The 11,591-nt window shown below is 47.0% G+C and overlaps 1 protein-coding gene across 5 annotated transcripts in view; it reads left to right on the top strand.

The window, feature by feature from the left end:
* Nucleotides 1–9,814, top strand: part of TRAF3IP1 (TRAF3 interacting protein 1) — a 61,859-nt gene extending 52,045 nt beyond the window's left edge. For all 5 annotated transcript variants that reach the window (XM_044241961.1, XM_044241960.1, XM_044241957.1 and 2 more), the window contains 2 exons: nucleotides 5,478–5,701; nucleotides 7,655–9,814. In XM_044241961.1, the coding sequence (XP_044097896.1) occupies nucleotides 5,478–5,701; nucleotides 7,655–7,820 (390 nt within the window). In that variant the 3' untranslated portion in view covers nucleotides 7,821–9,814. The remainder of the gene's footprint in view (nucleotides 1–5,477; nucleotides 5,702–7,654) is intronic.
* The last annotated feature ends 1,777 nt before the right edge of the window (nucleotides 9,815–11,591 follow it).

An 11,591-nucleotide genomic window follows, 5' to 3' on the forward strand; every position in this document is an offset into this window, starting at 1 on the left:
TCTGGCCAGAGAGCAGCTGAGTCCATAGTCCGCAGCCTGCGCCAGACAAGGGGTCAGGCAGATAGGGGTTATGCTGCCTGCCCCAGGAGACATGCTCTGCTGCCTCCCCTATGTGTGTCCCCCATGGGAAGGGGGGCCGTGGCAGGGGCGCAGTGGGTCGTGCCTGGCTCAGAGCCGAGGTCCAGGTCTTCCAGAAAGGGGTTTTGAGGTTGAGTTTCATGGGATTGGGGTATCTGTATTTGTGAAGTGCAGTTGGGGAAGGGGGCGTGGCAGTGAGCAGGGGGTGTTTTCGGTGGCAGAACTCTCTGAAGCAGGACATAACAGCTTCTGGTTGGTGTTGACACGGTACGAGCGTGTTCTCTGAATGTGCCTGACCTGGAGTGGTTTGTTGCCCGTGAGATAGCTCGTGGGTAGGGAGCCACGTCCTGGCACCGAGGGATGAGCGCGCCTGCGTCCCGCTGCAGGGCTTGCGACCCGGTTCCTGTGTTGGGTGTATTTACAGTAACGGTTAATGTTTACTGAGGGTTTACTATGTGTGAAACACTGAGCTGCTTGTTTTATATTATCCCATTTAATCTCAACCTGCAGGATAAATATTATGATTTCCATTTTATTAGGATGAACCCGAGGTACAGAGAGGTCAGGTCAGGCTCCCAGGGCCATAAAGTCAGGAGGTGGTGAAGCCAGATCGGCACCAGCTTCGCACCTGCTGAGCACGTGTCCTGGAGCCCACACCCCACTTCCCCAGAGTCTTCCTGTGCTGCAGGCTGTTGTAGGTCCCACTTTGTGGAATGATGTAGTTTCATTATTTTTTCCTTTTCTGTTTCCAGAAATTAAGCATATTTCATATGACTCATTCCTGGGTGGTGAATATGGTAGTAGATTCTCATATTTTACTATACGTATTGAAAGTCTATAAACCAAGGGTTTATAATGGTTATGTTGGCCTGGAAATTTGCTGATAGAGCTGTACGAGCTGCATATAAATCAGCCTATCGTCAGAGAGGTGTGCTCTTAAAGCAAACAATCATGAGCTGCATATAAATCAGCCTATCGTCAGAGAGGTGTGCTCTTAAAGCAAACAATCGTTGACTTATCCACTCCACCCTGCCACGTTCATTTAAGTGAATGTGTTTTTTTAAACACCAGAGTTTTGGTGTTTTGTGGCTTTCTGTTTGCAGCAATAATAAAAGTCTCTCCTGACTGCCATAACCCTAGCCCAAATGCATTTTGTTTTGAATTCTTAATCCCTTAAAAATAAAGTTATAAATTTAAGGCTAGTATTCCCAAGTCTGCTTGGTGCTGTGACACAGAACTATGAGGGGGTTTGACCAGGTGACCTGGGATAGGCAGGAGCTACGCTGCTTAACCCCTCCGTGTCATGATCTGCCTTATAACTCACCAGTTTTGCTGGACTTTTTCGTGGATTTTGTCTCCCATCCTAAGTTCCGTGCCCCGATCTGTTCTGTATCAGACTCAACACAAAAGGCCAAACACATAGGAACTACTTAATAAGCATTGTGAACAGCTTTTAGTAGAACTGCGTGTATTTATTTTTTAAAGGTTTATTTATTTATTAGAGAGCATGAGGGCCGGGGTGGCGGGGGCAGAGGGAGAGAGAGAACCTCAAGCATGCTCCGCACTGAGCATGGAGCCTGATGCGGAACTTGATCCCATGACTTGGAGCTGAAATCCAGAGTCAGATGCTCAATTGACGGAGCTGCCCAGGGCCCTTGAATGGGTTTTAGAATTTTAAAGTGTTCAACTAAATTAATGAGAGATTTACTAATCTGTGTAAAGACAACACTTTTTTCCTTGAGAAATCATTTTTTATTGTCTGGAATTCATGTTAGTCATCTAGCATTTTAATTTAAAGGCATTTCTCCCATCCAAGTACTAACCAGGCCCGACCCTGCTTAGCTTCCGAGATCAGACGAGATCGGGCGCGTTCAGGGTGGTATGGCCGTAGACTTTAAAGGCATTTCTATGGCCACTAACTCTTCTTCAGCTGAATGTATCTTGAGGTAACTGTAGGTTCATGTGCAGTTGCAAGACGTGATGGGGATTTCCCACGTACTGTGTTTTCCCCACCGGCAGCATCTTTTAAAGCCACAGTACAGCGTCAGCCCCAGGCTACTGACCTTGACACAGTCGGGATACACAACTGCTCCATCACCACAAGTGTCCTTTTTCTTGCCCTCTATAACCACACCTCCTCCCTCCCTCCCACCTCACCCCTCCTTAACCCTTGGCAACCAGTAACTGTTCTCTGTTTTTGTAATACCATCATTTCAAGAAGGTTCTGCAAGTGCATCACAGAGCACGTCTTTGGAGATTGGCTGCTTTTGTTCAGTGTAACTGTCTGGAGAGCCGTCCAGAAGGTTGCATGACTCAGCAGCTCGTCCCTTTTTATTGCCGGGCAGATTCCGGTGTGTGAGTGGAGCACAGATCATTTAACTGTTCACCTGCTGAAGGGCATCTGGGTTTTTTCCAGTTTGGGGCTGCTCTGAGTACAGCTTCATAAACGTTCGCGCACAGGCAGTGTGTGAACGTGACTTCTCATTCCTCTGGGCTAAGTGTCCAGGAGGAGGGTTGTGAGGTCAGATGCTAATTGCATATTAGTTTTTAAAGAAAACTTCCATAGGAACCGTACCACCTTACACTCGTACCAGCCGGGTATGAGTAATCGTGTTTCTCTGCATCCTCACCAGCATGTGACGTTGTCACTATTTTTTTTTTTTTTAAAGATTTTATTTATTTATTTGACAGAGATCACAAGTAGGCAGAGAGGCAGGCAGAGAGAGAGGAGGAAGCAGGCTCGCTCCCTGCTGAGCAGAGAGCCAGATGCAGGGCTCGATCCCAGGACCCTGGGATCATGACCTGAGATGAAGGCAGAGGCTTTAACCCACTGAGCCACCCAGGCGCCCCCCCCTTTTTTTTAAAGCCATCCTGGCAGTGATATCTCATTGTGGCTTTATTTTGAATTGCCCTGATAAGTAATGACTTTGACCCTCTTTTCATGTGTTTATTGGCCATCATGTAGTATCCCCTTTGATGCAGGGTCTGTGTCTTTTGTTCATGTCTAATTGGAGTGTTTGCTTTTTGCTGAAGAGTTTTGAGAGTTTACAGATTTAGATACTAGTCCTTTGTCAGATACTTGGTTTGAAAATATGTACTTTCACTCTCTATTTTGTCTTTCAACCTCTCAGTAGGATCTTCCGCACAACAAAAATTTTTAGTTGTGACAGAGTGTACTTTATCAATTGTTCCTTTAATGAATCATGCTTTTGGGGGACAGTGTGAGAACTCTCTGGCCCTAAATTCCAAAGATTTTCTCTAGTTTTTTTCCTAAAAGTTTTGTAGTTTTACATTTTATATTTAAGTCAGTGATCCATTTTGAGTTAATTTTTGTATAAGATAGGAGACTGAGGTCAAGGTTCCTTTTGCCCTGTGGATATCCAGTTGTTCTAGTACCACATATTTAAAGACTCTGTTTCCTTCATTGAATTGCTTTTTATACCTTTGTCAAAAATCAGCTGGGCAGGGGCACCTGGGAGGCTAACCCAGTTAAGTGGCTGACTTCGGCTCAGGTCATGATCTTGGGGTCTAAGACCGAGCCCCACATTGGGCTCCCTGCTCAGGGTGGACTCTCCTTGTCCCTCTCCTTTTCCCTCTGTCCCATGCTCTGCACATGCTCTGTGTCTCTTTCAAATAAATACCAATTAAAAAAAAAAAAAAACAAAAACCTGTTGGGTATGTTTGGGAGGGTCTTTTTCTAGATTCTTCATTCTGTTCCATTGATCTGTGTGTCTGTCCTGCCAGTACCACACAGTTTTGATTGCTCTAACTATAAAATCCCGAAATCGGATGGACTGATTCCTCCCTCTTTATTCTTTTCTAAAACAAATGTTCTAGCTATTCTAGTTCCTTTGCCTTCCCATATAAATTTTAGGATAATCTTGTCTATATTTCCAAAACGTTTGGTTGGGATTTTGATAGGAATTTTGTTAAACTTGTATATCAACTGGGGGAGAATTGACATCTTTACAGTATTTGAATTGTTCATTTGAGGAACATGGTATGTCTTTCCATTTATTTAGGTCTACTTTGATTTCTTTCATCCACATTAAGTAATTTTCAGTACACAAGTTCTGTACATACTTTGTTAGATTTACATCTAGGCATTTCTCTCTTTTGTTTACATATACAGTTGTGAATGACACTATTTTTAATTTCAGTGTCCATGTGTTGACAGTACGTAGGAATATAACTGATATTTGTATGTTTCATCTTGTCTCCTGCCACCTTGCTGAACTGATGGGTTTATGAATTTTACTGTTCGTTGCTCCCCCTGTTTATTGAACAGTTTGTGCGTGCCAGGCATCATGTGAGGGCTTTCTGCGTGCTTGCAGAAGCCTGGGAGGCAGGGGAGCTGGCCTCTTGGCAGGTGGGTTAGTCAGTCACTCCATTTGTTCATCTGCAAAATATCTAAGGAGAACCTCTTGTGGGGGGATGTGGCTGCAGGCGTTACCAGTAACGCAGATGGTTGTGTCACTTAATAAAACCAGTTCATTAGTTACACTTGAATTATCAGAGGCCGACTCAAACTGTGAGTGAGTGAGGCAGTGACACCTTAGCCAGCCCGATGGAGTGGGAGCATCCAGGGAGGGCTTCCTAGATGATGTCCATCTCCTAGGAAAGGTTTTCCAAGAAGCCAAACCATTCATTGCTTCTCACCAACTTGCATCAGCTTCTGAAATTCAGAGAGGCCTGTGATAAAAGCTCACATGAAGAGAATTCCTGGCCAGAACTGAATGAAGTTCTCAGTTGCTGCTGTCTCTTTTGCTGCACCCCTCTGGCCCCCACACCTGTGGTTCCCACCGAGGGCACCAGGCCACCTGGGCCCCATGACCAGCCTGCTCTGTCCAGCCCTTCTTACTCAGCGGGCCTGCTGCCCAGCTTGGTGCTGTCCACCATGTCCTCCTTTGCAAACCTCTTGTCCCTTCATTCCCACACCAGTAGTTTTCCTCCTCTCTGAAGGGTTCCTTTCCCCCCTTTCTTGGGGAGATGGGTTGCAGAGTCCTTTGAGATGGAAAGGAAGCCCATGCAAGGACTGAGACGCAGGGAGTCAGGGCCACTTTCTGCCAGTCTGTCTGGGAAAATCATCAGCGTCCCTCAGTTCTGGTAACAGTAACTACAGTAAGCTTCTGGCCAGTTGGGAAAGAAATCTTACTACATAGAACTGTGCCCCTCTGACAGCCTTCCAGGTGAAGACCCCCTGTACCTCTGAGAAGAAAAGGGATGGACCGTCACTGGGCACAGTGTCAGTTCCTGAACCGTGCTTGGTACCTCGGGGCTGCTGCTGGCTTGAGCCAGTTCGGTCCCAGCTCCCATGGCTCTCTACCCTCAGCAGGTCCCCGACCTGCCTCAGGAGTGAGGATGCTTCCTTCTCTGCCCCTTTTCCCCACTGACTGTAGGAGAAGTCGCTTGTCTTTGAGGCTGCGTGGAAGAAGGAGAAGGACATAGTTTCCAAGGAGATCGAGAAGCTGCGCGTGTCCATCCAGACCCTGTGCAAGAGTGCGCTACCCCTGGGGAAGATCATGGACTACATCCAGGAGGATGTGGACGCCATGCAGAATGAGCTGCAGCTGTGGCATAGCGAGAACAAGCAGCATGCTGAGGCCCTGCAAAAGGAGCAGAGGTGGGTGGGGGCTGGGGGCAGGGTGGATGCTGCAGAAGGAGCAGAGGTCGTTGGGCCCGGGGGCGGGGATGGTGTTGCAGAAGGAGCAGGGTGGAGGGGCTGGGGGTGGGGGGGTTTGCTGCGGAAGGAGCAGAGTTGGGACCCAGGGTTGGGGGGCTGCAGAAGGAACAGAGGTTGGTGGGGGACCAGGGGCAAGGCTGTGCAGAAGAAGCAGAGGTGGGTGGGGGTGGAGGCTCAGGGAGCCCAGGGGGATGCCTCCCAAGGAATCCCCTGACCCCTCTACCCCCCACGCCACACCCCCCACCCCCCACCCCAAGGAAGTGTTTTCCTTCTGCATTTGTATGGCACAGGGCACACCTTTGCAGCCTTGAGGAGTTATGGCGTTAACATTCACACACAAGTGGTACAGGCAGTAAACAATACGGGGAACTTTGCAGTATGGGAATTATTGTTTTATGTGTTTTACCAAAATCCCCAAAGTTTGGTAACTATTTGTACTTCGAAAGTATTTTAATTTTTTACTCTGAAAAGAAATAAATGCTGGTGAGCCCATTTTGAAATTGCTACTATAAAGGAAATATAATGGCTACTAAAAAGATACTTATTTTAGGGAAATGTTTGATGTTCTATGTTTATAATCAGGGAATCTGGAATGCATGACACTTTATTACTTCTTGTTGTCCAGAAACGACCTGAGTGGATCCAGTGCTCGTCTGCAAGCCCGGTGATAAAATGCTGTGTGATAAGAAAGCTGCTGTCTTTATTATCAGCCTGCTTACTCCTAAAAAGCCCTTAAAAGTTTAAATGTCCAGCATTAGAAGAGTTAGGAAATCTCCCAGAACTTTTTGGTGCCGAGCCCAGCATGGTGATTTGTCGGCCCTTCCTACAGCTGATTTTAGGTCTAAGACGTAGCACGTAGATGCTTCTTGCTGAAAGAACCTGAGTTTGCTTTGTGGTAGGATGGTTGGAAATCGTCACTCTTCATTTGTTTTGTTTTTTATATAGAGTCTTTTTAAAGATTTTTATTAATTAGAGAGAGCGAGAGAGAGAGCAGGGGGAAGGACAGAGGGAAAGTGAGATGCAGACTTCTCTCCGATCAGGGAGCCTGACTTGGGGCTCGATCCCAGGACCCTGAGACCATGACCTGAGCCCAAGGCAGATGTTCAACTGATTGAGCCATCCAGGTGTCCCCATCACTCATTTTTGTACTTATTTTGTATTTACATGTTTAAAAAACTAAAGGAGAGGCCAGTTTGATCTTTGCTTTCCCAAGTATGTTCTAGATTTTTCCTGGCAGGTAACTGGGCACTGAAAGGCCTCATGCCTGGAACTTGTGAGTTGGAGGGCCCTGGGTAGGGAAGCCCTGGTGGTTGGACGAACCTGCTTGGGGGAAGGTGGGGTTCGTGTTGGGCTGCCGGGGCCATGGCCCTTGTTGGTAGCCGTGCTGCTCCCCTCCCTGCCGTCCCAGGGCTCTCTGCTGTATGTGACATGAGGCTTTAAAAAGAGAATGCCGCTTAGCAGATTGGCATGTTTGACTTTACTTTTGGCTGTGGGAGGGTAAAATAATGTTTTTCCCAGGTGTGAGGACCTCGTCCCTTTATATTCTTATCTGAGTGTGTTTATATTTTTACCCTTTTTCTTTGGATGCTCTGAATAACTTAACTTTTGTCATCTTTGATTGTTTCAATCAAGAAGCCGCTCTAGGGCACCTGGATAGCTCAGTTGGTTGAGTGTCTGCCTTCAGCTCAGGTCATGATCGTGGAGTCCTAGGATTGAGTCCTGCATCAGGCTTCCAGCTCCGTGGGGAGTCTGCTTCTCCCTCTGACATTCTCCCCTTTTATTCTCTCTCTCTCTCTCTCTCACTGGATAAATAAAATCTTTAAAAAAATCAAAATAAAAAACAGCTCTAAGCTGAGCCCGGTGCTCACAAGCCCCTGTGTTGTGTCCCACCAGCATCACAGATGGTGCGGTTGAGCCCCTGAAGGCCGAGCTGGCTGAGCTGGAGCAGCTGATCAAAGACCAGCAGGACAAGATCTGTGCCGTGAAGGCCAACATCCTGAAGAACGAGGAGAAGATTCAGAAAATGGTCTACAGCATCAACCTGAGCTCGAGAAGGTGAAGCTCACATGTTTCCAAAGCTGGAAGTCCTCCTCAGTCTGAAAATAAAAAGGAAGATAGAACGTCACCACTCTCTCAGTTCAGTTTTCTGAGAAAATGAAGCTTTCTGTGTCCTCCCTCCAAGGGGCAGAGCTCTGAAAACGCAGGCACATCCGTGTGTTGAGGGCCATGTTCTGTCCCCTTCCTCCAGTGGGGTGTTGCCTGCCGTGCGGACGTGTTCTCTGCGTCTCCGCGCGGCCAGTCGTGCTCAGGGCCGTGCCAGAAGTCACCAGCAGGTGAGTGGAGGTGGCACGCGAGGAAGCTGTGTCCTCGGTTTCAGGTTTTAGGGCTGGTGACAGGAACCTGAAGGGAGTAGAGTGAAGGATGGCTGCCTTCTGACGGCACTTACAAACAGAAATGGGGCCTGACCATGAGTCCGCTCTGTTTTGAGTTCATTTCCCCTTGGAAAGGGTTCATTTCGGTCTGTATCTTTACAAGGTACACCTGAGTTTTTTTTCTTAAAGCTCTTTGCATCTGTGTATACCTTTTTGTCATTTTCTCATTCGTCCCTATGGCCTCTTGCTTGTGTTTGCAGCCTTAAAGTTCATATATTTAGGAGATTTCAGTATGTCCTTCATGGACATTCGGCCCCAGGGTTTTCCCCACGTAGGTAACAGTGAGCTGCTCTGGGCCTGTACTTGCCTGAGCCCGTGGCCTCGGTGTCTTTCCTGGTCCTTCCTGTAGATGTGCGTTCTAGAGAGGCCTGTAGCTCGATGCAAACAGCTGAAGGAATACTTCAGGGGACACACCAATTTGCAACATTTTTTTGATGTTACCATTTTTTTGGAAATTATTTTGTAAAGCAACTTTTTTTAGAATTTGGTTTATATTAAGTTTTTCACTCACATTTGATAATTGTAAATACTAAAAAAAGTCTGAAGTTTGTATATAAAGGATTCCAGTGTTTGGAGGCATACGGTTCATATGGTTTGGGTCCTGATGCTATTATTTCTAGACACATACGGTGTGAACCATGCAGTGCCATTTAAATGTTAGAATTGCCTGAGAAAGTTCTTCTTCTTTAAGTCTTAGCACAAATGCACAGATTAGGTTTCCTTACTGTCATTTCCAAAAGAAATCCTTTTCTGAGGTGGTTATGTGATTTTACCAAGCTGAATCAGTTTAAGATCAGATTATGAAACTCTGCTGTTTTGACACATTGGTCACTTGGTCATTTCTACGCTGCACTGTAAAACTGATCAGATTGTACTAAATGCATTATTGGAGGCGGGAGGGTGTCCATTAACAAGTCCCCCCATGTACTTGTCTCTCTCCTTCTCATTTGAATGACTTAGACATAACCCTAGGTGGACTGTTTTGCTTTAAGATGTGTTTGCCTTTTATGAATTTGTACATACGAATAGGATTTTTGCACTGCAAAAAAAAATTGCATACATTTTATGTGAGTAAAATTTTGTATGAGGTAGTTTATCGAATTGTATCATAAAATTTATTTTTATTTTATACATAAATCATTATTTTTTCTATAAGTGTATGGGTTGCACAATTCAGTTCACAGCTAGAGAAAATATAAGCATTTGGATTTTTGTATTTTCACATGTATATTTTATTTTTCTTGTGAAGAAAGTTCAGGGAAATTTATCTTTTCATTCCTATCATGACACTTATCCATGTTCTGTATAAATTAAAGCTTTATAAGACTGATAAGCATTTGTCAGAAATTTCAAGTTCACTCATGAAGTTTTAGACAGTCTCTGTGATGATTATGGTATCAGAGACACATTAAGTCCTGATATTATCTGTTACTTTGAGAAAGTATGCAAGGGGGTTATTAAGCCTTTAGCTCTGCTTTGGCTTGGACCTTTCCAGGAAGTGTGGGATCTCACTGCGGAATTTTAATCTAAAAGTAGAGCTGACATTAATTTACATTCAAAGAAAAACGTGTAAACCTTTGGGGAAAAAATTCAGGACTAAAATGTGAACTTTCTGCTTTGATAGTCGTGCTTATTTTTCTTTTCAATAAGCAATTTAAACAAATACTGGTGACAGGTTAGTGACGAGAGATGATGTCACTCAGTGACATGGAGTGTGTTTGGGATGTTGGGTGGTCTGGAGTCCCACCCTGCGTCCCGACAGGCGCCCCAGAGCGTGCTTGCCCTCCTTGTCTGCGCTGTGCCGAGCTGACTGCGTCTATCTGCTCTTGGCACGCAGGGTCAAGGCACATGAGTGGGTCAAGGGCAGCGGGGCTAGACCAACCTGTGTGCGAACACGCAGATGTCCATGGTCACAGGCTTGGCATGACCAGCTGCAGGAGCTTCCACGAGCATCGGCTTCAGTGGAGGCCATGCACAAGACTATGTGTCGGCGTGCCCGCTGCGAGGGTGCACCCAGCTCCAGGATCTTCCATGCGTACCCAGCGGTGCCTCCCCAGGAGCCAGCCACAGCCTCGAGGGCAGGAGGTGGGAGGTGGGAGTGCCCCGTCAGGACCAGAGGGGACTTGTGTCCTACCCTTGGGCTCTGAGTTGAACGGTCTCACGATGCACTTTATATAAACCTTTTCTATTTTCCCAAAAAGGTGTCTTGGTAAGTGTAGTTTTACCAGCCTTGCAGTGGAGCAGAAGTGAGGCCCTGTTTGCTTGTTTTGGGGGTTTTCATGAAGGAAGATTGGGAAGGACTTTTTTTTTTTTTTAATTCGGCTAGTGAAGGGAAATGTGAATGGTTTTTATTCATTTATTTATTTATTTTTTAAAAAGATTTTATTTATTTGACAGAGATGACAGGTAGACAGAGGCAGGCAGAGAGAGAGAGAGGAGGAAGCAGGCTCCCTGCTGAGCAGAGAGCCTGATGCGGGACTCGATCCCAGGACCCTGAGATCATGACCTGAGCCAAAGGCAGCGGCTTAACCCACTGAGCCACCCAGGCGCCCATGAATGGTTTTTAAACTGTAACCTTTTTAAGCCGTATTTAGAGCTGAGTTCTAGATTGATGATCAGCTTCTTAAACCAGGCAAGTGGTCTTCCTGGTAAGAAAACGGGGTTCAGACAGTGCAGTCCATGAACCATAAGGAAGCTGGGCCCAGTGAGGTGGGCGGGGGTGTGGTCAGGCTCTGTAAGCACCTGTGGTCCCAGCGCCTGCTGCTCTTCCCCGAGACCCCAGTGCCTCCTGCCAGGCTATCGGGAGGGGTGGAACAGTGGGGCCAGCACACTGGACCTCCCAGTGCCTGTGCTGGCCTATGTGGTTCTCTTACGTCTCCGTGCAGGTCTCAGGAACAGCTCTGTGATGCTGCTGTCACCACGATAGAGCAGTTAGGTTTCCTCACCAAAACCTCCATCAAGGCCAGTATTCTTCAGGATGACACCAGCTGGTGTGTGCAGGACTCTGTGCCAGGTCATTGGTGTGGACACTTGCGGTGCTTACAGCCCCCGCCCAGGCTCCGGGGGTGCTGGCAGGCCCCTGGAGGGTGGTGGCCATCTTGATCTGCTCAGGGCATGTGCAGCTCTGGCTTCTCTCAAAGTGAGAATTTAACAGCATCCCCCTCCCACCTGCAGCCACATCCTGGTTTGGACAGCAGATGACATGCCCCTCTTCCTATTGGAAACCTGTCATGCCTGGTGGAGTGTGGCTGCCAAGAGGCAGCAAGGGCGCTCGGGTGCCCATGGAGCGCTGTGTGGCTCACAGCAGGGTCCACTGCTGAAGTTAGTAAGCTGGATTGGGGGGATGTGCTCTCAAGACCTCGGACACCTGGCGAGGTTTCTGCTTCTCTGTGGGCAGA

Source organism: Neovison vison, chromosome 3 (genome assembly GCF_020171115.1).
Source record: "Neovison vison isolate M4711 chromosome 3, ASM_NN_V1, whole genome shotgun sequence".
NCBI classification, from domain to species: Eukaryota; Metazoa; Chordata; class Mammalia; order Carnivora; family Mustelidae; genus Neogale; species Neogale vison.